We start from the raw sequence: 26177 nt of genomic DNA on the forward strand, positions 1-26177 counted from the left end.
TCTCCTGTGTCGCAGGCTCCTCCGACACCTGTACAAGTTCTGCTGCGTCCTCATACTCGCAGCAAGAGTGGAATCTTTCGCCCCAAAGAACGCACCGATGGTACTGTGGCATGGCTTGCGGCGTGTGTTGCTCATATCCAGGCTGATCCGACTGCTGAACCGCGACACTTCCAGGCTGCTTTGGGTATTCCACACTGGCGTGCAGCCATGGAGCAGGAGATTTAGGCACTCAAGAAGAATGATACATGGCGTTTAGTGTCACCACCAGCAGATGTCAATATCATTGACTCTAAATGGGTGTTCAAAGTCAAGAAGCATGCTGATGGTTCGATTGAAAGGTACAAGACGTGATTGGTTGCTAAAGGCTTCAAACAACGTTATGGTCTTGACTACGAAGATACGTTCAGTCCGGTTGTGAAGCCCACTACTATCCGCCTTCTCTTATCATTGGCTGTTACTAGAGGTTGGTCGCTTCGTCAGCTGGATGTTCAGAATGCTTTCCTTCATGGAATTCTGGACGAGGAGGTATATATGCGTCAGCCACCAGGTTTTTTTTGATCCTTCTCAGCCACATCATCTATGTCGTCTTGTCAAAGCACTCTATGGTCTGAAGCAGGCTCCTCGTGCATGGCATGCTAGACTTGGTGCTACTCTTCGTGCGCATGGTTTTGCACCCTCTACTGCTGACACGTCTCTATTTATCCTTCAGCGATCTAAGGTGACCATGTATATTCTGGTCTATGTTGATGATATCATTCTTGTCAGTTCTTCAGTTGTTGCTGTTGATAGGCTGGTCTCTGGCTTGGGTGTTGACTTCGCTGTTAAGGATCTCGGTAAACTGCATTATTTTCTGGAACTTGAGGTTACTCATTCTGACAGTGGTTTAACTCTTACCCAGCAGAAGTATTCTCATGACCTCTTCCGTCGTGCAGGCATGCTGCAATGCAAGTCTGCTTCTACTCCTATGTTTGTTACACACAAACTGTCAGCTCTTGATGGAGATCTTCTCTCCTCTGATGATGCCACTGAGTACCATAGCATTGTTGGTGGTCTACAGTGTTTGCTTATTACTCGACCATACATCTCATTTGCTGTCAATCGAGTGTGCCAGTATCTTCATGCGCCACGTGATCCTCATTGGTCAGCTGTTAAAATAATTCTGCGCTATGTCTGTCACACTGCTTCTTATGGTCTGCATCTACAACCAGCGTCTTCTGGCTTGCTCTCTGCCTTTTCTGATGCAGATTGGGCTGGTAGTCCTGATGATCGCCGATCCACGGGGGGATATGCAGCGTTCTTTGGTCCTAACTCGATAGCATGGTAAGCTCGTAAGCAAGCTACAGTGTCTCGGAGCAGTACTGAAGCTGAGTACAAAGCAGTTGCCAATGCTACAGCTGAGATCATCTGGATCCAGTCTTTACTTAGAGAGTTGAAGATCTCTCAAGCTCAGCCGTCGGTCCTTTGGTGTGATAACATTGGTGCTACATATCTTTCAGCAAATCCAGTGTTTCACGCTCGAACAGAACATATTGAAGTGGATTATCACTTTGTGAGGGAACGTGTTGCAAAGAAACTTCTTCGGATTAAGTTTGTTTCTTGTAAGGATCAGCTGGCTGACATTTTCACTAAGCCCGTGCCCTTGCCTTCTTTTGAAGGATGTCGGCGCAATGTTAACCTCTTGAGTGTTTTAGGACATATAGTTAAAATTGAGGGAGGGTGTTAGACTATGTATTATAGCGCTGTATGATATATAAAAGTATAACAGCCGACCCAATCTTATTGGGTACAAACCCTAGTTTTGTCCAGCACCAACTGATGTCCTAACCAATATATACAGTTGCTATAGCAGATTTAAAGCTTTCCCGCTAATGCTATGCACTTTTACCTGCTTTTAAGTTGGGGGAGGGCGTTTTTGCTCCCGAGCACATATGCACACGTTATCCGTAGCGCTAGAGTGGGCATGGAGATTTGTGCTGAACGTATTTTCTACCAAGACACAGTACATCATACCTCTCAGCGGACTCGATGGCATTAATGATAGGTCCCATGCCGTACTGTTGGCCTATGCATGGTGCAGCTTAGTAGCAGAGTCAGACGTGTCTCCAACTCAGTACATGCAAAACAGCAAAGGCCATACGAACCAATGCAGAGAGTTCTTTTCCATCGAGGTAATGATCAGATGAGAAGGATGGTGTTGCACCGTCTGGACCTTGTCTGCACAGTAGTAAAGGCTGTCAGCTGGCAAACCATTACTGCCTAGGACGCACGTGTTGACCCTCCTCTCCGAGCTGCGAATTGAAAACGAAAAATACGGCAGAGAATACGGGAGCATATGTGCCCGCGATCAGATGTGCATTTCCGTTTAAGTTGGAGCTTTTTTTCTTATATAAGACTAGGAAATATGCCCGCGCGTTGCGGCGGATTGATTTTTAGCGAATACATCATTTTACGGGGAATGCAAATACCATAGAGAATATTTGAGAATATCTTTTTGTTAATTTTCTGGTGTCTAACAGATAAATCTCAAGTCACCTAAATTGCATATTTGAGAATATGCATTTGTTAATTGTTACGTGATTTTGATGGACTCTTTAATTCTCACACCATATTTCATCGATCTATATTTTTCTTTAAAAAACAAACCCTACGATCCATACAAATGTAAGGGTTTTAGTTTAAATTTGATTTTTATTTAATATTTTTAGGGCATGGAGAATTTAATATTTGAAAATCGTACTTCTGCTGCAATGAACGAGAAGGGATTACTTACTCAAGTCTATATGCATAATGCATGTGCTTACATTACGTAGAAGCTTGTTTGTGAAGACGCAAAATCTGAAATCTAGAGTCCGTTCCATAGTCATGCAGCATGTAATTCCTCCTTTAATTGATTCGCTCACACCACATGCACCATGGCTGTATCTCCCATTGGCCCATTGCAAGCCATTAACATGGAGAAGTTAAATCACTTTCTCTGTCTTCGTGAAAAGGCACACGAAGCTCACCTCGCTGCAATCCCCGGTATCTGATGCCACCTTGCTGACGCCGGAGTCTCACGCCACCCCACTGCACGTCTGCACCGCATCTCATCGGCAACCTGTCCGTCAGCACTGCATCTGGCCGCCGTCCCTGCGTGCTGCTCAATGCACTACACATCTGGCCGTCGTTCCGTCCCTCAACACCGCAGTCCTTGTGTCCTGTCTTGCACCACTACATGTGGCCGCAGTTTCTGCTGTTTGTACCACATCTCGCCGGCGTAGCCCTCGCCCTGACGAAAAACTCCCGCCCGTGAGAGCCCGACTGGAGCTCTTGGCTTCCTATAATCAAGTCATTGCGTGCGAGAGCCGGACTCTGCAATCTGCATCGAGGACACGCTTGACTTGATTAGTTGTCCGAGCAGGACTCTGCATTGCATTGAGGAGAGGCTCGTGTTTGATTGGAGTTGGACACTGCTGCTTCCACGAACGGACGAAACATATGATGGACGACCAAACCGACAGATCAAACCACGGAAACGCTTCTCCCTTTATTATTAGGTATAGAAGAAGCAGAGAACAAAATTGAAATGTCGGGAAACAAGAGGTGGAGAGGGAGGGAGAGAAACTGCCCTCGTGGAGCAAAATCCGACCAGTAAACCAGCCCCATTTGAACCGGAGACGGAGGCCACCGCACCGCACCGCACGCAAAGGCAGCGTCGGAAGGGAGAAGGAAAGGCATCGATCGATCGATGGCGAGCTCGCTGGCCCGCCTGGGAGCGGCGCTGCCCCGCGCGCGCCCGCTCGCCGCAGCGGCGGTCGCTGCGGCGCGGATCCCGCCCCGGGGAGGCCGATGGGATTCCGCCGCCTCCCGCCCCGCTTCGCTATACGGTGAGCGTCCCTATCGATTTCATGGCACCTGCAGCAGTAGTGGTCGATTCGCATTTCCTAGGTCGGAACTAGCTCCAAATGCTAACATTGGATTGGAATTCAGCCTGGAGATGCCAGGTTCACTCGGACGTGAAGGCGTCCCCTGCAGCGGAGCCGAAAGATGGGGGAAATTCGTCCCAGAACTGGAGGATCAAGATGCTCTACGATGGTGAATGCCCGCTCTGTATGCGTGAGGTGCGTTGCACAATCCTTTTGGTCGGTGAGACCTGTCATATTGATCAGCAATTGCGTAATTAGAGTGCGCTAGATCCTATGTAGCAGCTTTATAAGGACAGACACACATTTGTTTGCTGACAATTACCCGAGCATGTTCAACTAGTTCTATAACTGAGTGATGGCTGATTGTATGATAGGCCATATGAATGCATGAAAATGAAGCAATGTTCGTTGATGCTGCTAATTGGTAAATTTCTAAATGATGCTTACTCTCCAAGCTTATTTTGCCTAGGCTCATTTACAAAATTCCTTCATCTATTTCATATTTCTGTGCACTGCTCAAGTGTGTATCCAAAAACAATGGTAATGTAGTGATATATTTTTTCATACCATTCTATGATCCCTTTTGCGGCTTCAATTATTTGACGCTCAATCAACTGCTGAGAATGGTTGGCATGTGGATGAACTTTGTTGATTTGAATTTTCTGTCTCAAAAACATGTGTGGTTTTCTATGAATTTGTTTTCATTACTAGAACTTTACTGCTGTCATCTTAGACTTCTCCCATCTTGGTTTTAATCGGAATTTGCTATCAGCATAAAAACTTTGTCTTCGGGAAGCGCTCGGTTTTAACTCCAAAGTTCTCCACCGTGAACCTTAAGTTCGTAACACTTTAGGAGCCTTTCACATGGCTTCGACGTGCTAGAAAATCTATGTGCATCCTCATCTTACGAATAGTGGATTCATTGATTCGCAACCATTTAAACTTGAATTTATTTTCTTCACTAAATGTTTTGGTGAATAAACCAATAGGGCCTGATTGTAGTGATCCTGCAACAGCTATATTTGCTTGTACTAACTCTAGTGTTTTGACAGGTAAACATGCTGAGGGAAAGGAACAAATCCTATGGAACTATAAATTTTGTTGACATCAGCTCGAAAGATTACTCCCCGGAGGACAACCAGGGTCTCGATTATGAAACTGTGCGTATGACCTTTTAGTACATATTCTCATTTTGTTTATGGAGTGTCATACTCGGTTATCTGGAAGGCATGAAATTTATTAACTCAATATCCATCATTTGTTTGATTCCTTGGAGGCTAGTCATACAAAAGATACTTGGCAAAAGTAGCAAACCATTGGTACCGATATAGACCATCTCTAAAACAATTTTTGGTATGCACCAAGGCTCTAATGGATTGCTTCATTTCAGTTACTCCGGAGAAATGATATTTTTTTTTTCTATTATCCTGAAGAACATGATTTTGAACCTTCCATGGCTGCGTTTTGACTATTCACCGTTTGCCAACGAACTTTTTTTGTACTTTGGTGATGGTGCTGCATTAGTTGTAGTTTTTGCAACTAAACTCCAAGTTGATGTTATATTCTGTGGCCAATTCGCTAAATATCAAGGTGCTTCTGAACATTATACCTGCATTTATCTTTTTTCTAAATAAACCGACTTCCTGTGTTTTCAGGCCATGGGGAGGATACATGCCATTGTTTCAGATGGAACTATCGTCACAGATGTTGAGGTATGACCGTGTGACATTCAGTCATTCACATCCTCTCGTACTGAAATTTTAGTATTTCCTCTCCAGAATGCAGAAGTTACTGCAGGTTATTTATTGGTTATTAGAAGATAATAATTTGAAGATAATTTGGGACCTAATTAAAGGCATGATTAGACATTCAGACAAGATATTAAATAAGCTAATGTTTCACCACACGCATCCAATGGTAATGAGGAGAAGTTAAAGGAGAGATTAGTATGCACACATAGCAATGTTCCTTTAATTGATGACGTGCAAGTAGTAGTATACAGGCTGATTATCACATTGTTACAATAATTTCTTTAACCTTATGAGAGCCATATATGAAAGAAGTGTCTCGGAGTTAGTTTGACCCTGCTGAATAGCAGTCCATATTAGTATGGGTTATCAAACTGGCAAAGAGTGTAATACCAAAAAAAGAAGTTGTTCTTACAAACCTGATACAGAGTACATTTTGTCAATGCAATGGGTAATTTTATGTTTTTGAAATTAGTAACTGAAGTTATGATTGCAGGCATTTAGACGGCTTTACGAGGAAGTGGGACTTGGATGGGTTTATGCAGTTACTAAGTATGAACCTGTAAGTGCACATTTCTAGAGTGTAAATCCAAGGATCAGCTTGTTTCATTCATTTCAGAGAGTTACTGTTCAGCCGCACAGTTTCTACACAAGGGAACATTTGTATATATCAAACTGAAGAACTGTGGAATCAAATTGTTGTTCTGATGTGATTAAACTAAAATTTCAAATGCTTATTTAACTTTTGGTCTATTCATTAATCTTAGTCTGATATTTGGCAGGTGGCTACCATAGCAAATGCAGTATATGGCGTATGGGCCAAATACCGCATGGAAGTTACAGGTTTGGCCACTAAGAGTTTGTCATATAGTTCGCTTCAACAGTGTCATTGCTCTGTCTATTTTTGTAGCGATATGCACCTGTAAATGAAGTATTAGTGGATGGGTTGGAATAATCTGCCCGTTTTTCTCCGTGACAGGTCGTCCTCCACTGGAGGAAGTTTTTGCAGCACGGAGACAAGCGGTTAGTCAGCCCTATCTCTTCTTCCTGGAACTTCCAATTGTGACCATAAATTACTTGAGCTTACCGGCTGCTTTTTCCTTCTTCAGGGCGAATGTAAAGATGATAAATCATGCAAGATGTGAGCAGCAAATCGCCCATCTTGTCCACTCTACGTATTCTTACTTCAGCATATGTTTAGATAGGGACACATACATAAGTAGCTAGTCTTACGTCCAAATGATTCCAAGATTGATGGTATGATGCTGTTCTGTGTTTGAGGGTAGTGGGTAGTAAATAATTCCATGGTCTCTACACTGATTCTATTGGAAAGACAAACAACTTTAAGCAACTTTAGTTGTGTCCAGGATGTGTTTGGTTCTGCAGTGAGCTTGTTGGTTCCTGCATACCCTTCCATGGTGATCTTGTCCATGTCTGACCGTCTATATTGGAAAGTAAAGTTTGTATATTTGATAAATATTTAACCGTTTCACTGAACTAGATGAAAACAAACACCTGCGGAGTCTGGTACAATCTGAACTAAACATGGCAAATGAAACTGATGTAGAAGCACAAAGGGACAGACACTTGAAAATGGAATTGCGAAACCAAATCAAAACTCAGACATGCATGCAGAGGTTGTGGCCACTTGATAAAGTTCCTGGCGCTTAAGCAACAACTTGAACTTAAAATACAACTTCACTTCAAAGTTCAAACAAAAAAACTCTAAATACAACGACAATCATGAATTTAGGTATCATATACAGTAGGGTGACTAGCTATTTGATGTCTAGAGCAGTTTTCATCTTTCGAATAGCTCAGCAAGCATCTCCTTCAACACGTCGGGACTGCTGCTAATGAGGTTCTCCAGCTCCCGATTCTTCTTCATGAAGTACCAGTAACTTGGGGCTGAGATAACTCTATGGCAGCTAATGTGTTTCTCTAGGTCCGGATGCTTTTCCAGGTAGTAGCCGTAAACTGATATAACTTTCTCCGTGATAGATTCCCGCAACACATGTCTGAGCCGAGGAAATGGAACCTTCCAAAACTTTTGAGCCTGGTACATTTGATGAAATGCTGAGTTGAACTTAGCCAGTGAAGAGGTATTCTTACGATGTTGGCCTGAACCATGTAAACCTTTTCTCGGTATGCCGAACAGCACAGGTCCGCAAGAAACATCAAGAGCAGTGTCCACGAAAACTTTTTTCTGTACGTGAGAGAGCACATGTCCCCAAGAAACATCGAGATAGCTATCCATGAACTTTTTACATTCAGGTGTTAGTCCCCAATGGCCTCCAGGCAATGGCTCAAACCGATTCGTTACTAAATAGAAATTGTTGAGCAGGAACAGATACCTGAGGCTTAGGTCTAAGCACAGATCTGATTTCCTCAAGAGAAGGTCCTTTAGATAATGCACATAATCATGTATGAGGCCACGAAGGTAGGCGGTATCATGGCTGTGTGCGGTGTTTCGCATCGAACCCTCTGCCTTAACCAGGTACCTGATGAAATCCACCATCAACCGAGTGCACTCGTGAACCTCGCCTCTTCCTCGCTGAATCGCGATAGCCCAGTTCGAGTCTTCATCCTCGATGAATGTCCTCGCCGCCTCCGTTGTGCTAGATATGGCTTCTCTTAGGCGAGACAATGAGCGACCTATCTCGTCGAGTATGGTTTGGGCTTCTCGAGAGATTAGCAGCGGCGTGAACCTGTATGATGCACTGGAGACCCAGACATACATATCTACTAGGGTTCCTATCATATCCGCCTCAAGAGCAGGGATAATGGCACCGACAAAGACAAGCATCTTGGCCATGCTTGCTTTGCCGAACCGTGCGACCGCCGGCATCTCATCGACGGTGACGATCAGGACCAGCTCTACTATACTGGCAGCGATTACGGTGAGAGCTCGGATCCACCTCTCGATCAATTCTTGGTGCGACGCGGCCGACGTCTTGTCTTGTAGGTCTGGTGGTAAGCCATGCTCCTCGTGGAGTTGGAGAACCCAGTGGACGTCGAGCTCCATGAACCAAGTCTCCAGACGAGCACGGTCCGGACCACCACCGAACGCGGTGACCATGCGCTGGGCGTACCCGTCGCTGACCATTCGGCGAGCGATCTTCGTGAGCTCGTGGTCGTGGGCGCCGAAGTCTGCTATGGCGCCGGAGCGCGAACAGGAGAGGGAGGAGCAGTAGGAGTTATTGGGCTGGTAAAAGTACGGATTCGAAGCACCTGATGCGGTCGAGTACGACGAATAGGTAGATGTAGATCCTGTATGAACGGGCTGTCTGTTGCACCGCCGTCGGGCCACGCCGACGTTCCGGATCAAGTCGAGGTAGAAGTTGCGCGGCGGGGACTGATCAGGGTCTCGGTTGTCCCATTCTCCCAACTCCGGCATCAAAGCAAGCCGCCCCGCCATGCCGCGACCTTGTGGAGGATGGAGTGGACACAACACTGGTTTGCCGGAAAGCTGCTATCTTGTGGATGAGCTGCTATCTTGTGGCTGGACGCAACATTTGTTTGCCGGAACCGCGTGACGACAACTTAAACGGTGCACGACCCGGGTGCCAGGTCAACACAGAGATCGACGTTTTCTAACATGCACTGAATATACCGCGCACGAAATATAGCGTGTATAGTGTTGAATATAAGCAAATTATCATATAATTTCATTCAGATAAGCAGTAATATTCGCATGATCATAAAAACAGAAAGAAACTAAACATGCCAACTAATACAGTAGAGAAACATGTCACATGTACTGCGATTGCTGGAATTGGAAACTCTAGCAAGATCTTAAAGAGAAAAGCCATGATCACATACGGTGCAACTAGAGAAGCAGCGTTCACTTTGATGTTGTCATCCATGTTCTTAAAGAGGTTGTTGACGTCCGGAAAAGAAGTCATCGTCGGGGAAGGAGTCCTCGGACAACCTCGGGTTGCCAGTAGTCACACTAGCACTACTAGGAAAAGGTCTATAGGCCACCGGTGTGCTAAATTTTGGGTATGCCAGTTCTATTTACCAACGGCGTACCACTTCCTCGATGCGTCGATGTTGCTCAAATACCGCCGACGCACCCAAAATTTGGTGCGCCGGGGGTAAGGATCACCCAGTTCCAGGTTAGGTCAGAGCCGTGCCCCCACTTACCGCCAACGCACCATTATAGTGGTACACCGGTGGTATATTTCTACCGCCGGCGTACCATTATATTGGTGCGCCGACGGTAAGTGGGGAACAAAATGCTCACCTCATCCCCCCATAGTGGATCGCCTTTTTAGTTCTGAAAGAAAAAATGATAGAAATTTCAAATTTTAAATCCTTTGAGATGTAGTTATGTTACGTCATTTGGTTGTTAGAAAAAATGACAAAAATGAATTTTAACATATTTTGCAAAATGACACCATGTTTCGGTAAAACAGTTCTGAATTTCGCATACAATGTCGGATAAAAAGTTTTTAAAAATGAAAAGCATCTATAGAAAAAGCTACATCCGAATTCAATGGCTTATGGCCCTTTACCGATTTTATAGATTCCACAAAATAAAAAAGGAAATTAAAGTTTTCGGAGGTTTTAATTTCAATGCAAAGAAATGAAACCTCACCCTCTTCTCCATCTACCCTTTCTCACTTTCTCCTCCTCCTTTTTCCCTTCTCCAACTTATCCCTCATCCTCTTCCCCTTCTCCACCTTCCCTCCTCCTCTTCTCTTTCCTCTTCCTCCTTTTCTCTACTTCTCTTCGTCTTCCCTTTCTTTCTCTTCTCTCTTTTCCCTCCTCATTTTCCCCACCCGCAGGTTTTCTCCGGCCTCCTCCTCCTCCTCCTCCTCCTCCTCCTCCTCCTCCTCCTCGTGCACCCGGCGGCCTCCTCCTCCTGCACCCGATGGACTCCTCCTCCGCCTACCACATCATGTCCCAACGGCCCGTAGCAGCACGTCTCGATGGCCCGCAACAGCACGTCCCGAGGGCCTCCTCCTCTTGTACCCGAACTTGTGGTTCACCGGTGCGTTGGCGACAGGACCAAGGTCGACCTCTGTTGAGGCCTCCATCCAACGGCGGAGAGCTCATCGCCTTCGAGGACTCGATTGCTTTTCATTTTGTCCTCAGTCTTTTTGTTGTAGAAGTGCACACAGGCCCGTGAGACTCTTTTTGTTTTCTAGAAAAAAAATACCGCCCGCGTACTAGTGTGGTGCGCCGGCGATATATGATGTTACCGCCGGCGTACCAGTGTGGTGCGCCGGTGGTAGGCTGCTACCACCGACGTGTTACCACCAACACACACTGGTGCACCGACGGTAAGATATTTTGGTCAGCCGGCGGTAGGCCTTTTTCTAGTTGTGTAGAGCCCACTCCAAAAACCCGATCACTCATCACCCCTACATGTCTACGAGAGATAGGATTTCGAAGGCCGTCTGATCCTTCGGTGTATGCTGGAAGATAATATGGGGAAGACATGGACGGTGACACAACGTTCTAGAAGCAGGTAATCTCATGTGTTGTGTAGTAACTAGCGTTCACGCATGCATAGGCATGATCTAGGCTCATCTCAATCCACAAAACATGAGCGCGGCACGCGCATTGTGATGAGGCCCGGCTAGGCGGGTGACGGATGATGAGTGCGTGTGAAATCCTTCTATTCTTACTGATTTAGTGGAACTTAAAGAGCTCAACTTATAAACAACTTCAACTCTCTCCTAACTAGCAATGTGAAACTAAACTCTAGTGCCAGCCCTTTCCATACATGAATGGACCATATTAGAATTTTCTACTTTGTAGTGGGCTAGGGGCTAAGCCCCACCAGCAAATTACATCAATCCACCACAAATTCACATCATTTTTGTTCTAGATCGTTGTTTATATATATACTAATGCATGGTGGAGATCATTAAGTAGAACTTCCACTTAGAACTTCATGATGCACTTACTAGCAACTTGAATAGTGGATTATGTCTTAACTACAAGTTTTCTACGCACTAGTTTCACATAAATCCTAGGCCAATGTTGGTCTGCCATTGTGCTTCCCCACGAGTTGAAACTTATACATCATACTCATGTGCCTTTCATTAGTTTCGAGAACACCAAACTCTTTTTTTGAACTTTAGAACACCCAACTCTCATGGACTACGGAGTTTGAAAGTAAGAGTCATATATGCGTGTTCTTCAAAAGATGTTTCGATGGACAACATCTTAGCTTAAATAAGCCACTTAGCACATATTAAGATAAATATCAATCTGCCATCTAGATTAGGAGAGTACTACATCTATACGGAGTGGTAAATTTCATATGGGGATACTCTCCTCCGATATGAGCAACTATGTGTCAAAATTAAAACGGTAAAACTTTGTCTTTTTTGGTAGTTGCTTCACACATTTAGCTCTCATTTTGCAATAATGGCAAGTCATTTTTTATGAAACAAAGTTGGAGACTCTATTTTGCAATGTAGATTGTAATGACTAGATGCACATGTGTGCCAAACATGTGGTGATTGTCAATAAGTTTGCAATGATTTTGCAATCAACATGCCCACTTGGGTAGAAAGCCTAGTTAGCCCATACATGGTAACATTTTTTGTGAAGCTTTCTTTCGTACAGGTAACAAACGGTAGTTTTTTTTTTTATATTTTCTAGAAACTATATCGCACACAATGACTCCACACCTATTTTTTCATTTTTAAAAAACTTCCCTTGGTTGCATTCAAATTTTCCGGCCCCACCATTCGTATGAGGGGGTGAAAACTTGAAGTTCTGTTCTGCATGGTGCATAGCATCCTACACGGTAATCTACATATTTTCTCCCAAAATATAGGACCAGCATTTATAGAACATGTTTAAATTTGATTAAAATCGGCTATAACTCAACAATATATTTAAAAATACAACAATTCAAAAAATCATCATATAACATAAGGTCTATTACATGTGAAAATTGAAACGGTGAAACTGTGCGCCTTACTTTTGGTAGCCGCTTCATGAAAAACACACATTTAGAGCATCTCCAGCCGCGTCCCCCAAAGCGGCCCCCAAAGGTATTTAGGGCGCGTCGGACAAAATTTCGTTTCCAGCCGCGCGTCCCAAATGCCCTTTCCGTCCGGCGCGGCCCAATACGGTGTCCGGCACCCTGAGCCCGTCCCCGCTCCACAGGGGACGCTCCGGGCACGCCGGACACAATGAAATGCGAGGCGAGGAGACGCGGGCTCGACGCGTCAGCGACACGGAAGTCTAAAACCCCGTCGCCTACCTCTGGTCAAGCGACGTTAATGGCTCCCAGCTTTCCCAAGTGACGCAGTGATACAATAAGAGGGCCCCTCCTTCCTTCCCCATTCTAATCTCGCCGCTCCAATCTCTCACTGCTTCCAATCTCCTCCTCCCTCGTCGCTCCAATCTCGTCGCTCCCAATGTCGTCCTCCCGCAAGAACGTCGCGGCGAACGGCTTCAGCCGCGGCAGCCTCACGGTGGCGGAGGCGTGGGCGTTGTACCGCGCGGGGTATCCTGTCCCGCCGGACATGCGCCTGCCAAGTAGCGGCAGCTGGAGGATGGCCGTCAACGGGGTCGGCGTTCTGCTGCCGCCGCTGCAGGGCACATAGCACTGGAGGCACGAGATCAGGACCCGGCGGGCTCACCTCAGCGCCGAGGAGCGAGCTGATCCGACCTGGGCGCCCACCGGTAACGACGATTGGTAGGCGGACTACTTCCAGGCGCAGCACGACGACGAGATGAACATCATCGCCGACCTCATCGGCCGGAGGAACACCTGGAACAGGGAGGGGCGCCTTCGCTTCTGGGGCATTCCCGAGCGCACCCTGGAGCACGTCGTCGACGGCATCCAGAACGGCGCCCCAAGGCTGGAGATGCCGCCGTCGCTGCCACCATCTCCTTCGCCCGCAGCATGCTGGCAGCCGAGGAGGGCGTACTCGTCCTCCTCGAACTCTTCTTCCTCAGGGCCGGCGCCTTCGTCGCACCGCGCCACGCCCTACACCGTGCCTAAGCGCGAGGTGAAGGACGAGCCAGAGTTCGCGACGCCGCCGGTCAATCGGAGGCGCGGGGGCAACATCGTCAGCATCCGCGAACCAGTGCGGCAACAGCACAGTCGTGCCGCCGGCGCCCTCCTCATCCCGAAGCCAGAGGTGAAGGAGGACCAGGACGACGAGGAAGCTGCGAAGGCGGCGCAGCTGGCGGAGTACGAGCGCCAGCAGCGCCTCATCGCCAGCAGCGACGACCCCGATGACTGTCCAGGGTTGCACGCGGCGTTCGCGGCGTTCCTGAACAACAAGGACGCCTGGAGGGGCGACCTCGACGCGGCGATCGCAATGTCCATCCGCGACACCGGGAAGCCACTCCTCGACCTCACCGACGACGGCAAGGCTGGACCAAGCGGCGCGGTGAAGGACGAGCCCGACGAGCGCGGCAAGCAGGACGTCGTCGTCCACGACATGTACAACTTCCACCAGTACTACGACCCGTCTGGCCGCCGCAAGTACTATTAGGGTTTAGGTTTAAATTTCATCGAATTTCGTTCGAACCTATATAATATATAGCAAGTTTAAATTAATTTAACTGTTTTTGATTAAATTAAAAAATCTCAAATTCGACGCCGTTTGGGGGACGCTTTGGGGGACGCTGGAGATGCTCTTAGCTCTCATCTTATATTGATGGAATAGAAATTTATATTTTGTGAAACAAATTGTGAGACTCTATTTGGCAATATTTTTTGTAATGACAAGATGCATATTTGTGCCAAAATTAGCGTGATTATCAATAAGTTCACAATGATTTTGCAATCAACATGCCTATTTGGGTAGAATCCCAAGTTAACCCATACATTACCCGCAAAAAAACCATACATGGTTGCATTTTCTTTGGAACTCTCGCCGCAAGTAATCCAAACTTAGCTTCGCTAAAAATGGATGTGGACATGGTTCGGCACCGTGGCTATCAGCGGGCTCGCCACCGCACGAGTACACCGAAGTACGAGAAAATATTCGAGCACACGCTTGGAGTTGTGTGTGCTCCATAATGTGACGAAGAAATCAACCGACGATGCTTGGAGTTGGTTTTATATCTTTGTTACTGATCAATTGCTGCACTGCCTCATTTATTTTATCGACTTACCCTTCATGAACATGATGACTTTGTCCATTAAGGTGTTATCTTGCTTGAGGATGAGTTCGAGTCTAAGCTTGGCGATGTTGATGAGTCTAAATTGCAGCATTGTTACCTTATAATTTTTGCACTAGTTACATTAGAATTTCCGTATTTTATCACAATCGCGCGCACCTTTCTTTGCTTGTTTCGCCAGGATCCTGAAATCGTAAGGAGCAATGGAAGCGCCTTCACCAAACTTAAGCTGCAGAAGTGATCTAAATATTTTTTCACGTACATGGGTGAAAACCCATCAAGGAGACAAACGCCACGAACTTTAACGAGAAACCATATGCGCACAACCCGCCCGTATCGATGCCCATATCAGGTGTCAGCGGATCCGCCACGTCAAATACCTTCAACCTCTCCAAACGGATCAGAGATCCAACACATAGAGACACCAGAACTCGCGAAAACCTGACCTTCGGGAGAGATCCGGAGGGGGAACTAGCAAAGGGCATCAATCCGGGCAACCAGAAGGATCCTTGGAGGATCAAACATCATCTACATCATCACCACCGCCATCACCTGTAGGATTCGTTGCATAGAAAACAAAAAATTTCTACCGCAAAGACGAATAAAACCAAGATTCAATCTATGGAAAAGCCAAGATCTAATCTATGAGATCGAAGCAACGAGAAAGAAGAGAGACTAACCCTCGAAGATCCAAAGCCTTAACGAGATCAGATCTCGTGGTTGATGTAGACGATCGTTTCGGGGCTGCAATCCGGCAGCACTTCCGTACTCGGTCACGCGTACGGTGTCGATGAAGTCCTTCCTCTCTCCATTCCAGCGGGCTGCGGAGGAGTAGATCCCCTTGGAATCCCAGCAGCACGACGTCGTGGTGATGGTGGTGGAGGATAATTTCTGCAGGGCTTCGCCTAAGCCGGAGCAGGAGAAACTGGGAGGGAGGAGAGGTGGCAGATTAGGGTTGCGTCCGGAGAGGCTATGGCCGGCCACCCCACCCCTCTTTATATAGTGGGGGGGGGGGGGTACGACTAGGGTTTCCCAAAACCCATCTAGGGCCGACGCCTGGAGGGCCCAGACCATGCCTAGGACAACTTCTGCTTTTGTTTCGTCCAATTCCGAGAATATATCCAGAACAACTTTTCTAGAATACAAAACAGCAGAATTCTTCCAGAACAATTCCGAAACATAACTTGCCTTATGTGAATCTTATTCTCCGGACCATTCCGTACCTCCTCGTGATGTCCTGGATCCCATCCGAGACTCCGAACAATATTTGGTCTCCATCTCATATTCCATATCTACTAAACAACATCGAACCTTAAGCGTGTCAACCTACGGTTCGCGAACAATGCATACATGATCGAGACTCCTCTCCGATGAATAACCAATAGCGGGACCTGGAGATCCATAATGGCTCCCACATATTCAACGATGACTTCGTGATCGAATGAACAATTAACATACGATACCGATTCCCTTTGTCGCGCGATACTTTACTTATCCGAGGTTCGATCATCGGTATCTCTATACCTAGTTCAACCTCGTTACCGATAAGTACTCTTTACTCGTACCATTGTATGTCATCCCTTATGACCTAGTCACATGCTTGCAAGCTAATTGAATGACATTCCACCGAGAGGGCCCAGATATATCTATCCGTCATCAGGATGGACAAATCCCACTCTTGATCCATGCGCTTCAACTCATACTTTCCGAACACTTAATCCCATATTTATAACCACCCATTTACGAAGTGACGTTTAATGTAATCAAAGCATCCATCCGGTGTAAGTGATTTACACGATCTCATGCTCGAAGGATTAGTTTACTATGTATCGAAAGCTTATAGCAAGACGAACTCAATGACTTGATCTTATGTTACGCCTAGTATGGGTGTGTGTCCATTATATCATTCTCCTAATGAAATAACCTTGTTATTAACAACATCCAATGTTTATGATCAGGAAACCATGATCATCTATTAATCAACAAGCTAGTTTAACAAGAGGCTTACTAGGGACTCTTTTATGTTTACATAACACACAAGTATTAATGATTCCGGTTAATACAATTATAGCATGGGATGCAAACATTTATCATAAACACAAAGATATAATAATAACCACTTTATTATAGCCTCTTGGGATATCTCCAACAGTCTCCCACTTGCACTAGAGTCAATAATCTAGATTACATGGTAATGTACCTAACACCCATGGTATTCTGGTGTAGGTCATGTTTTGCTCGAGGGAGAGCTTTAGTCAACAGATCTGCCACATTCAGATATGTGTGTACTTTACAAATCTTTATGTCACCATCTTCAACATACTCGCGAATCACATGAAAACGTAGATTGATATGCTTCAGCTTCTTGTGTGACCTTGGCTCCTGTGCATTGGCTATGGCACCCATGTTGTCACAATAGATGGTCATCGGGTCCAACGCACTAGGAACCACACCAAGCTCAGTAATGAACCTCTTCATCCATATCGCTTCCGAAGCAGCTATGTATTCAGATTCAGTTGAAGATTTCACCACCACGCTTTGCTTGGCACTCATCTAGCTCACTGCTGCACCATTCAAAATAAACACGTACCCAGATTGAGACTTAGAGTCATCTGGATCAGTGTTCCAACTAGCATCGGTGTAACTGGTTACAGCGAGCTCTTCGTCACATCCATAACAAAGAAACATATCCTTAGTCCTTTTTAAGTACTTCAGGATATTCTTGACCGTTGTCCAGTGTTCCATTCCAGGATCACTTTGATATCTGTTTGTCAAACCAACAACATGTGCGATATCCGGTCTAGTACACAGCATGTCATACATGATAGAGCCTACTGCCGAGGCATAGGGGATCTTGTTCATCCTTTTTCTTTCTTCTGCCGTAGCCGGACTTTGAGTTTTACTCAAAATCTTACCTGGCAACATGGGCAAGAACCCTTTCTTGCTTTCATCCATTCTAAACTTCTTTAGAACCTTGTCCAGATATGTACTTTGTGAAAGCCCTATTAAGCGTCGAGATCTATCTCTATAAATCTTGATGCCTAAAATATATACTGCTTCACCAAGGTCCTTCATTGAAAAACACTTATTCAAATAGCCTTCGACACTTTCAAGAAGTTTATATCATTCCCAATCAACAATATGTCATCTACATATAGTACTAGGAATGGTACAAAGCTCCCACTCACTTTCTTGTAAATACAAGCTTCTCCAAAAGTTTGTATAAATCCAAAGTCTTTGATTACCTTATCAAAGCATCGGTTCCAACTCCGGGATGCTTGCTTCAGTCCATAAATGGAGTGCTGAAGTTTGCATACCTTGTCAGCATCTTTAGGATCGACAAAACCCTTGGGTTGTACCATATACAACTCTTCCTCAATGTCACCATTAAGGAATGCCGTTTTGACATCCATCTGCCAAATTTCATAATCAAAAAATACAACGATGGCTAACAAAATCCTCACAGACTTTAGCTTCACTACAGGTGAGAAAGTCTCATCGTAGTCAACTCCTTGAATTTGTCGGAACCCTTTTGCGAGAAGTCAAACTTTATAGATAGTAATATTACCATCCGCATCTGTTTTTCTTTTGAAAATCCATTTGTTTTCAACAGCCTTGCGGCCATCAGGTAAGTCCACCAAAGTCCATACTTGGTTTTCATACATGGATCCCATTTCAGATTTCATGGCTTCTTGCCATTTGTTGGAATCTAGGCTCATCATTGCTTCCTCATACGTTGCAGGGTTGTCATTGTTGTCAACCAACATGACATTTAAGGCGGTGTCATACCAATCAGGAGTGGTACAAACCCTCATCGACCTGCGGGGTTCAGTAGTAACTTCATTCGAAGTTTCATGATCATTATCATTAGCTTCCTCTCTTATCGGTGCAGGCAGCACGAGAACATCTTTCGGTGCTGCACTACTCTCAAGTTTGAGAGAAGGTTCAATAACCTCGTCGAGTTCTACTTTCCTTCCAGTCACTTCTTTCGAGAGAAACTCCTTTTCAAGAAAGGATCCGTTCTTGGCAACGAAAACTTTGCCTTCGGATCTGTGATAGAAGGTATACCCAATTGTTTCTTTAGGGTATCCTATGAAGACACATTTCTCCGCTTTGGGTTCAAGCTTGCCAGGTTATAACTTCTTTACATAAGCTTCGTAGCCCCAAACTTTAAGGAACGACAATTTAGGTTTCTTACCAAACCACAATTCATACGGTGTCGTGTCAACGGATTTAGATGGTGCCCTATTTAAAGTGAATGCGGCTGTCTCTAATACATAACCCCAAAACGATAACGTCAAATCGGTAAGAGCCATCATAGACCAAACCATATCTAAGAGAGTTTGATTACGACGTTCGGACACACCATTGCGCTTTGGTGTTCCCGGCGGTGTCAACTGTGAAAGTATTCCGCATTTCTTTAAATGCATGCCAAACTCGTAACTCAGATATTCACCTCCGTGATCAGAACGCAGAAACTTAATCTTCTTGTTACGCTGATTTCTACTTCACTTTGGAATTCCTTAAACTTCTCGAAAGTTCCAGATTATGTTTCATAAAGTAGATATACCCATATCTACTCAGATCATCCGTGAAGGTAAGAACATAACGATAACCAACGCGCGAAGCTACACTCATTCGACCGCACACATCGGTATGTATTATTTCCAATAAGTCTGTAGCTCGCTCCATTATGCCAGAGAATGGAGTCTTAGTCATTTTACCCATTAGACATGCTTCGCATCTATCAAGTGATTCAAGAAGTCCATCGGAATGGAGTTTCTTCATGCGCTTCACTCCAATGTGACCAAGACGACAGTGCCACATATATGTAGAATTATCATTTAATTTAATTCGTTTAGCATCAATGTTATGAACATGTGTATCACTACTATCGAGATTTAATAAGAATAAACCATTCATCTCAGGTGCATGACCATAAAAGATATTATTCATATAAATAGAACAACCATTATTCTCTGACTTAAACGAATAACCGTCTTGCAATAAACAAGATCTAGATATAATGTTCATGCTTAACGCAGGCACCAAATAACAATTATTCAGATATAAAACTAATCTCGAAGGTAGATGTAGAGGGAGCGTGCCGACGGCGATCACATCGACCTTGGATCCATTTCCAACGTGCATCATCACCTCGTCCCTCGCTAGTCTTCGTTTATTCCGCAGTTCCTGTTTTGAGTTACAAATGTGAGCAACCGAACCAGTATCAAATACCCAGGCACTACTACGATTACTAGTGAGATAGACATCAATAACATGTATATCAAATATACCTTTCTTCTTGACTTGGCCGCTGTTCAGATCAGCCAGGTACTTGGGGCAATTGCGTTTCTAGTGCCCATCACCCTTGCAGTAATAGCACACAGTATCAGGCTTAGGGCCAGCCTTGGGCTTCTTAGGAGGCGCAGCAGCTTTCTTGCCGCCCTTCTTGAAGTCACCCTTTTCCTTAGGCTTGCCCTGCTTTTTGAAACTGGTGGTCTTGTTGACCATCAACACTTGGTGCTCTTTCTTTATCTCCACTTCAGCAGTTTTCATCATGGAGAAGAGTTCAGGCAACTCCTTGTTCATGCACTGCATATTGTAGTTCATCACGAAGTTCTTATAACTAGGTGGCAGTGATTGGAGGACACGATGAATACCCAACTGGTTAGGAATCACTATTCCCAAGTTATTGAGCTTCTTCGCGTGCCCAGACATCTTGAGCACGTGCTCGCTAATGGAGCTACCCTCTTCCATCTTACAGCCAAAGAACTGTTCAGAGGCTTCATAGCTTTCCACGGCCGCATGAGTTTCAAATATCATTTTGAGCTCACGGACAATCTCACAAGCGTCGTGGTGTTCAAAGCGCTTCTGAAGCTCTGATTCTAGGCCATATAGAAGGGCACACTAAATTGTGGAGTAATGAGTCTTCTGAGTGAGGTAAACATTTTTTACATCATCGGGAGGAGTTTCTGCAGTTGGGGCACCTAGCGGTGCATCGAGCACATAGAGCAGTTGTCCAGCAGTGAGGACAATCCTCACATTATGGATCTAGTCCGCAAAGTTGCTTCCATTGTTCTTAAGCTTTTCTTTCTCTAGGAACTGATTAAAATTGATGGTGGGGGCTACCATGATCTGCAGCATATTTGCAAAGAGTTTAGACTAAGTTTATGATAAATTGAGTTCAATTTTAATTCTTAAATTAACTAGGTGAACTCCCACTCAAAACAACATCTCTCACGTTGCCTTAGTGATTACACGAACCAAATCCACTACACCAAGTCCGATCTTCACGAGAGAAGATGTAGTTTCAAAGGCGAACATTCAACATGTTCATCATATCATTCATATGACTCATGCTCTACCTTTCGGTATCTCGTGTTCCGAGACCATGTCTGTACATGCTAGGCTCGTCAAGTTTAACCTTAGTATTCGCTTGTGCAAATCTGGCTTCACCCGTTGTATGCACACGTAGAATCTATAACACCCGATTATCACGTGATGCTCCGAAAGGACGAGTCTTAGCAACAGTGCATACTAAGGACGAACACTTTATTATCTTGATATTTAGTGAGAGGGATCATCTTATAATGCTACTGTCGCGATCTAAGCAAAATAAGATGCATAAAGGATTAACATCACATGCAATTAATAATATGTGATATGACATGGCCTTTCTTCTTGTGCTTTTGATCTCCATCTCCAAAGCACGTATATGATCTCCATCATCACTAGCGTGGCGTCAATGTCAGTGGTGCCGCTTCATGGTTGTCCATCACTAATAGCAACTATAACAACTATGTAACACCTCAACTTTTGCAACCATGTTTAGTTGTCCATAGTGCAAAAATCAGGGGAAACAAAAACTTTTTTTAAGACAAATGCATTGCCTTGATCTCTTTGTTTAGATGAATTGCCTTGATCTGTCTGGTAGAGTGAATTGCCTTGATCTGTTGGTAGATGAAGTGTCTTGTTCTGCTTGTTGAAAATTGTCTTGAGCTACCTCCAAGAACAAGATCTCTAGGAATAAAACAACTTAGCAACTCACTAAATAAAACACATGTGTGGCCCTGGAAAATCCTTTTCCTTTCCCTACCATTACATAAAACCCTGTGCTTGGTGATTTCCCATAAGTACCTCAACACACAATTTCTAGTCTCCAGAAAAATAGTGAAGCTATGGTCACTCTTATATTACCTTAACCTCCTCCCTTCAAAAACATTTGAGAAGGCATCTCACAAAAAAAATCACCAAACCTCTTTTCGTTCAATAATTCAAAATCCTAATTCAAAGGATTTTGTTATAAACCCTTCTTTCAAAATTTGACTATGATCACCTTTGATCATGGTATCACAAAAGAGTTTCCAAAAAAGACATTTGTTTTGACACAAAGTATTTCTCAAATGGCTTACCCTTACTTTATGTGACTTTAAAATCTTGAGAAAGCCTTTGTAGGAAGTTTTGGTCTCTTAAAATTATAAAATGGAATGATCCATATTTTCTAATTCCTCAATGGATCATTCTACTCTTCTAAAACCTCTCTTTATTTTTCTTCAAACACTTCAAGTAAGGTTTCTTATTTTTATTCAAATCAAGTAAAGGCCATATTCACACTAACCAAATTTTAGGACTATTTGATCTATGATCAAATATCCATGGCATTGTCTTTGCCACTAACACATCTCAAGGATCCATCCTTGCTTGTTATGGGTAGTTGGTCAATTGTCCAACAAATAGAATATCTACCCAAAGCCCTCTAACTCTACTCAAGAAAAATCTTTTTGGACAACCATCTCTAACATCACCCCTTGACCTTGGTATTCATGCATGCCACTCTCTTCTTGCTCTTTGGGGTGAATAAAATAGGAAGCCAACTATTCCCTTGCATCACCAACCTAGACCTAGGAAAAATAGTTCTCTCTTAATCTAGAATCCTAACTTTTTCTTCTTTCTAACTCTCTTTGATTTTTGCTAAAAAGTCAACCCAACTACCTACTACCTTGAGGAGGGGATCTATACCCTTTTTCTCATCTCATAATATTCCTACCCATGGGATTATTTATTTCTTCTACCTAATGTTTGGGATGGTGAATCCATCATTTCTTGCGTTTTACCAAAATCATTAGATGATGGGCCATGACCACATCTAGCCTTGATGTCATTTGTGATTTACAAATCTCCCAAGAACATCACTCCTTTTTCTTTATCTCCCTACCTTCTTGCTTTTTAAAGGATCACCTTGACATCACCAATATCACCACCATTCCCATCCCACCTTATTTTGTTTTTCAAAATATGGCAATCTTGTGCAACCCTCGTCATCACTTGTTCAACACCACCATGCACCATCTCTTCTCCCTACTTTTTGTTTTTCAAATATCAAGTTGACACCATCACCATCACCACCACCACTTTCTTCTCTCTCTACTCTTGGTTTGTTTCTGAATCTTGCAAAGTGGTGCAAACCCTGACTTTGCAGGGAACTTGGTCTCACCACACTCCCCATCTCCTCTCCTTTATGTTTTTTGACACCACTAGTTAGGGTGGCATAATCACCACCACCCCACCTTTCTTTTTCTTTTCTTCCTCCATTCTTTTGCATTTGTCCCATCTCTTCTAAAACTTGTCACATGGGCATGCATGCCATTGCATGGCACCCTCCCTCTCCACCTACCCCTACACTCTCCCTCTTTTCTCTCTTTGTGCAAACCCTAGAAGGGAACCACCCCCCTCTCTTTCCCTTCTCTCTTCTTTTTCTCTTCCACATGGCCGGGGCAAAGTGCCATCACCCCATCCTTTTCCTTGCCCCCTCCTGGTCGATGGCCCAAGCCTAGGGACCCCCTGGACCCCTCCCTCTCCCTCCAATAGGCCCAACACCACCAGCCTACCTTCCCCATCAGAAACCCTAGCGAGGCCAGAGGAGACCGCGAGCGAACAGCAACCTCTCGACGCCTCGGTTCCCCTCCCAACGCCTCGGTTTTCTCCCCCATCGCCTCGGACTCCTCCCCTGCTGATGCCCGTCGTCCTGACGTCACCATGACCCCACCCTGCTGACGCTAGCCCTCGCTTGCTCGTTGGCCAATGCCACCACCCTCTCCCACCGGACTGCCTCCCCTGCCTATAAAACCCGCCCTCCGCCCACACCACTCCCTCACACCACTTCCTGCACCCCCCAGAGGCACTCCCAGAGGGCGCCGCGGCGCTGCTCAAGCCCTTGCTCAACGAAGACGTCGCTGCCCGTGGTCACCGTGCGGGTGCCGAAGGGGTGGCGCCCGTCCTCCACACCCCTGCCCCTCCTTCTCTCTTTCAACGTAGCCACCACCTTCCCTCGGCCTAACCCTGCCCTCTATGCCGCCAGGTTCACCGGGGAACGCCGCCAACGAGCTAGGGCCGGACGTTACCGCTAGGAGGACGACGTCTGGAGGAATTGTTGCGGAGGAGGACGACGCCGCCACACCACCCCTGCACAATGCCAAGACGCCGCCGCACCGTCTAGCCCCGCCGACGAGCTCGCCCATCGCCGGTAAGCCTAAGCCCGCCCCTCCTTTTCTCTTCCCCTGCTGTTTCTATCCGCCGCGTGTGTGCCTACATGCGTCGCAAGGAAGAAGCTCCCGAGCCGCCCGATACCGATCGCACGGCTGCATGGCCCATGCGGCCATGTCAGCCATGCAGGCCTGGCCTGCCACGGGCCCCCCGGCTTTTCTTTTTTTCTTTTTATTCCCCCTCCACCTGGAAAACCCTCCTGGGCCGGCGCAACTCCACACCCCCGCACGGCCCAGATTCTCCCGCCCTTTTTATTTCGTTCAAAATTTCGAAGTTCTGTTAAAATGTGAGAAAAACCAGAGAACTTAATTTGTGAATAACTCAAGTTTTACTTGCCCAAATCCAGTGAAACCAATTGTGTTAGTTCACAAATTTCAATACCTTTCCAATGCCACTGGTCTCATATTTTTAGGATTTGTTTCTACGAATTATGCCATGTAAATTTTGCTCTATGTATAGTTTAGATTCAAATCTTGTTTTAAAATTCTAGGTTTAATCTTTTTTGATGAAACCAATTTGGTTAGTCTTGTTTTAATGGTAGCTTTAAACGAAAATTGTTTTCACTCTCTGTTTAAGTAATTCTTGTGTTAGTTAATAGAATTGTGTTGCTCATAGATTTTGAACCCTAATTTCTTTTATAGTCAAACCCTTTTTGTTTCCACCAAGTTTTGTTTGACCAATTGAAATGTTTGGTTTTACAAAAACAAGCCCTCTGCAACTTAAAACTTGGTTTTATTGTTTTGCTTAAGTTTTCAAATGGTGTGGTATATTGTTTGCTTCCTATTTTTGTATAGTGTTCTGTAAGCAAAATAAACTAGGAAAATGATTTCTGCTTTTCCAAAAATGTTTAAAAATAAAATATAAAAGCTTTTGACACAAAACCTTTGCACTTGCCTTCTTTGTGATGTTATCTACCAGGGAATATTAGGTTTAAGCCCTGGTGTTAAACAAAGGGACAGTTGCTAAGTTGTGAGGCTCTCATGCCTTTATTAGGTGAATAAATTGGATTTTCTTAAAATAAAAATGCTAAAGTTGTTTTGTGAGGACTATATGTCCTTATCAACCTCTATGGTAGCCTGTGATTGAGTGGTTAGCTATGGATTGTTGCTTGTTTGATTTGTTGGTGCAATGTGTTGATTGTGTTCCATTTGTATTTTTGCGACGATAGATTCGAACATTGCTGGGTTTGAAGGAGAGGAAGAATTCGAAGATCTTTGAAGAAAACCAGGGACAAATAGTGATAAGGGATTAACTTGTCAATGCCTACAGATTGTAGACTTAGGGTTTTGTAGAAAGTAGAGGGCAAGTAGATCTCGAAGGTTCAGCTAAAAAGGTGCTCGACTAAAAAAAACTAGGGTGTATGTTGACAATAGATTCGATCCTTTCTTCTCCCCTCGGCTCCCCTTTATATAGGAAGAAGAGCCGAGGGATTTCGTATCGTACAAGATACAAACTCTGAGAAGCCATCCGAGACTCTCCCGTATTGTTACATGACTCGTAATTCCTAATACAATTGTACTTTCCTTATCGATATTCTATGGGCTTCTGGGCCTTGAAAGCTTCGAGTCGTGGGCCTCCAGATAACCTCGGGTACCTTATTCGACAGGCCCATTCGGCATGCCTATGTCAGTAGACCGCGAGATTTTGCTTGAATCGTAGAATCAAGTAAAATCTCCATCGTAGAATTGAGTCGCATCTTTACACATCATGGAGTCGAATATTTTTGCTTAACGTATATTTTGTACAGGGATATTGGTAGATGGGGCTGGTTCATCTGACAGATCAAGTACCAGTTAACTGCTATTGTGGCAAACCCGCATAAACCTACTTCAAGCTCAAGTCGCTGGACTTGAACTCGAGACACTGGCGT

The 26177-nt window shown here is 44.8% G+C and overlaps 3 protein-coding genes across 3 annotated transcripts; 2 read left to right on the forward strand and 1 right to left on the reverse strand.

Moving 5' to 3' along the window:
* The first annotated feature begins 724 nt into the window (after positions 1-724).
* On the forward strand, positions 725-1324 carry LOC139835900 (uncharacterized mitochondrial protein AtMg00810-like). The gene has a single exon (XM_071825797.1). It carries the CDS (start codon positions 725-727, stop codon positions 1322-1324), a length of 600 nt encoding a protein of 199 aa, XP_071681898.1.
* Positions 1325-3669: 2345 nt separating this feature from the next.
* Positions 3670-7059, forward strand: LOC127336660 (uncharacterized protein At5g50100, chloroplastic). Its single transcript, XM_051363496.2, has 8 exons — positions 3670-3866; positions 3970-4100; positions 4958-5065; positions 5561-5617; positions 6150-6215; positions 6436-6496; positions 6633-6676; positions 6763-7059. The coding sequence occupies exons 1-8, from the start codon at positions 3728-3730 to the stop codon at positions 6796-6798; spliced, it is 642 nt and encodes a 213-aa protein (XP_051219456.1). The 5' UTR covers positions 3670-3727; the 3' UTR covers positions 6799-7059.
* Positions 7060-7279: 220 nt separating this feature from the next.
* Positions 7280-9153, reverse strand: LOC127336659 (uncharacterized). Its single transcript, XM_051363495.2, has one exon. The coding sequence runs from the start codon at positions 9069-9071 to the stop codon at positions 7455-7457; it is 1617 nt and encodes a 538-aa protein (XP_051219455.1). The 5' UTR covers positions 9072-9153; the 3' UTR covers positions 7280-7454.
* Positions 9154-26177: the final 17024 nt, after the last annotated feature.

The sequence above is a fragment of the Lolium perenne genome, chromosome 2, assembly GCF_019359855.2.
Source record: "Lolium perenne isolate Kyuss_39 chromosome 2, Kyuss_2.0, whole genome shotgun sequence".
NCBI lineage: Eukaryota > Viridiplantae > Streptophyta > Magnoliopsida > Poales > Poaceae > Lolium > Lolium perenne.

Bases quoted from the DNA above. Each gene is read 5' to 3' on its own strand.
- LOC139835900 (XM_071825797.1), top strand. From the start codon at position 725: ATGTATATTCTGGTCTATGTTGATGATATCATTCTTGTCAGTTCTTCA.
- LOC127336660 (XM_051363496.2), top strand. From the start codon at position 3,728: ATGGCGAGCTCGCTGGCCCGCCTGGGAGCGGCGCTGCCCCGCGCGCGC. The intron at 3,867-3,969 runs GTGAGCGTCCCT...ATTGGAATTCAG, and splicing joins CCGCCCCGCTTCGCTATACG to CCTGGAGATGCCAGGTTCAC. The intron at 6,216-6,435 runs GTAAGTGCACAT...GATATTTGGCAG, and splicing joins CAGTTACTAAGTATGAACCT to GTGGCTACCATAGCAAATGC.
- LOC127336659 (XM_051363495.2), bottom strand. From the start codon at position 9,071: ATGGCGGGGCGGCTTGCTTTGATGCCGGAGTTGGGAGAATGGGACAAC.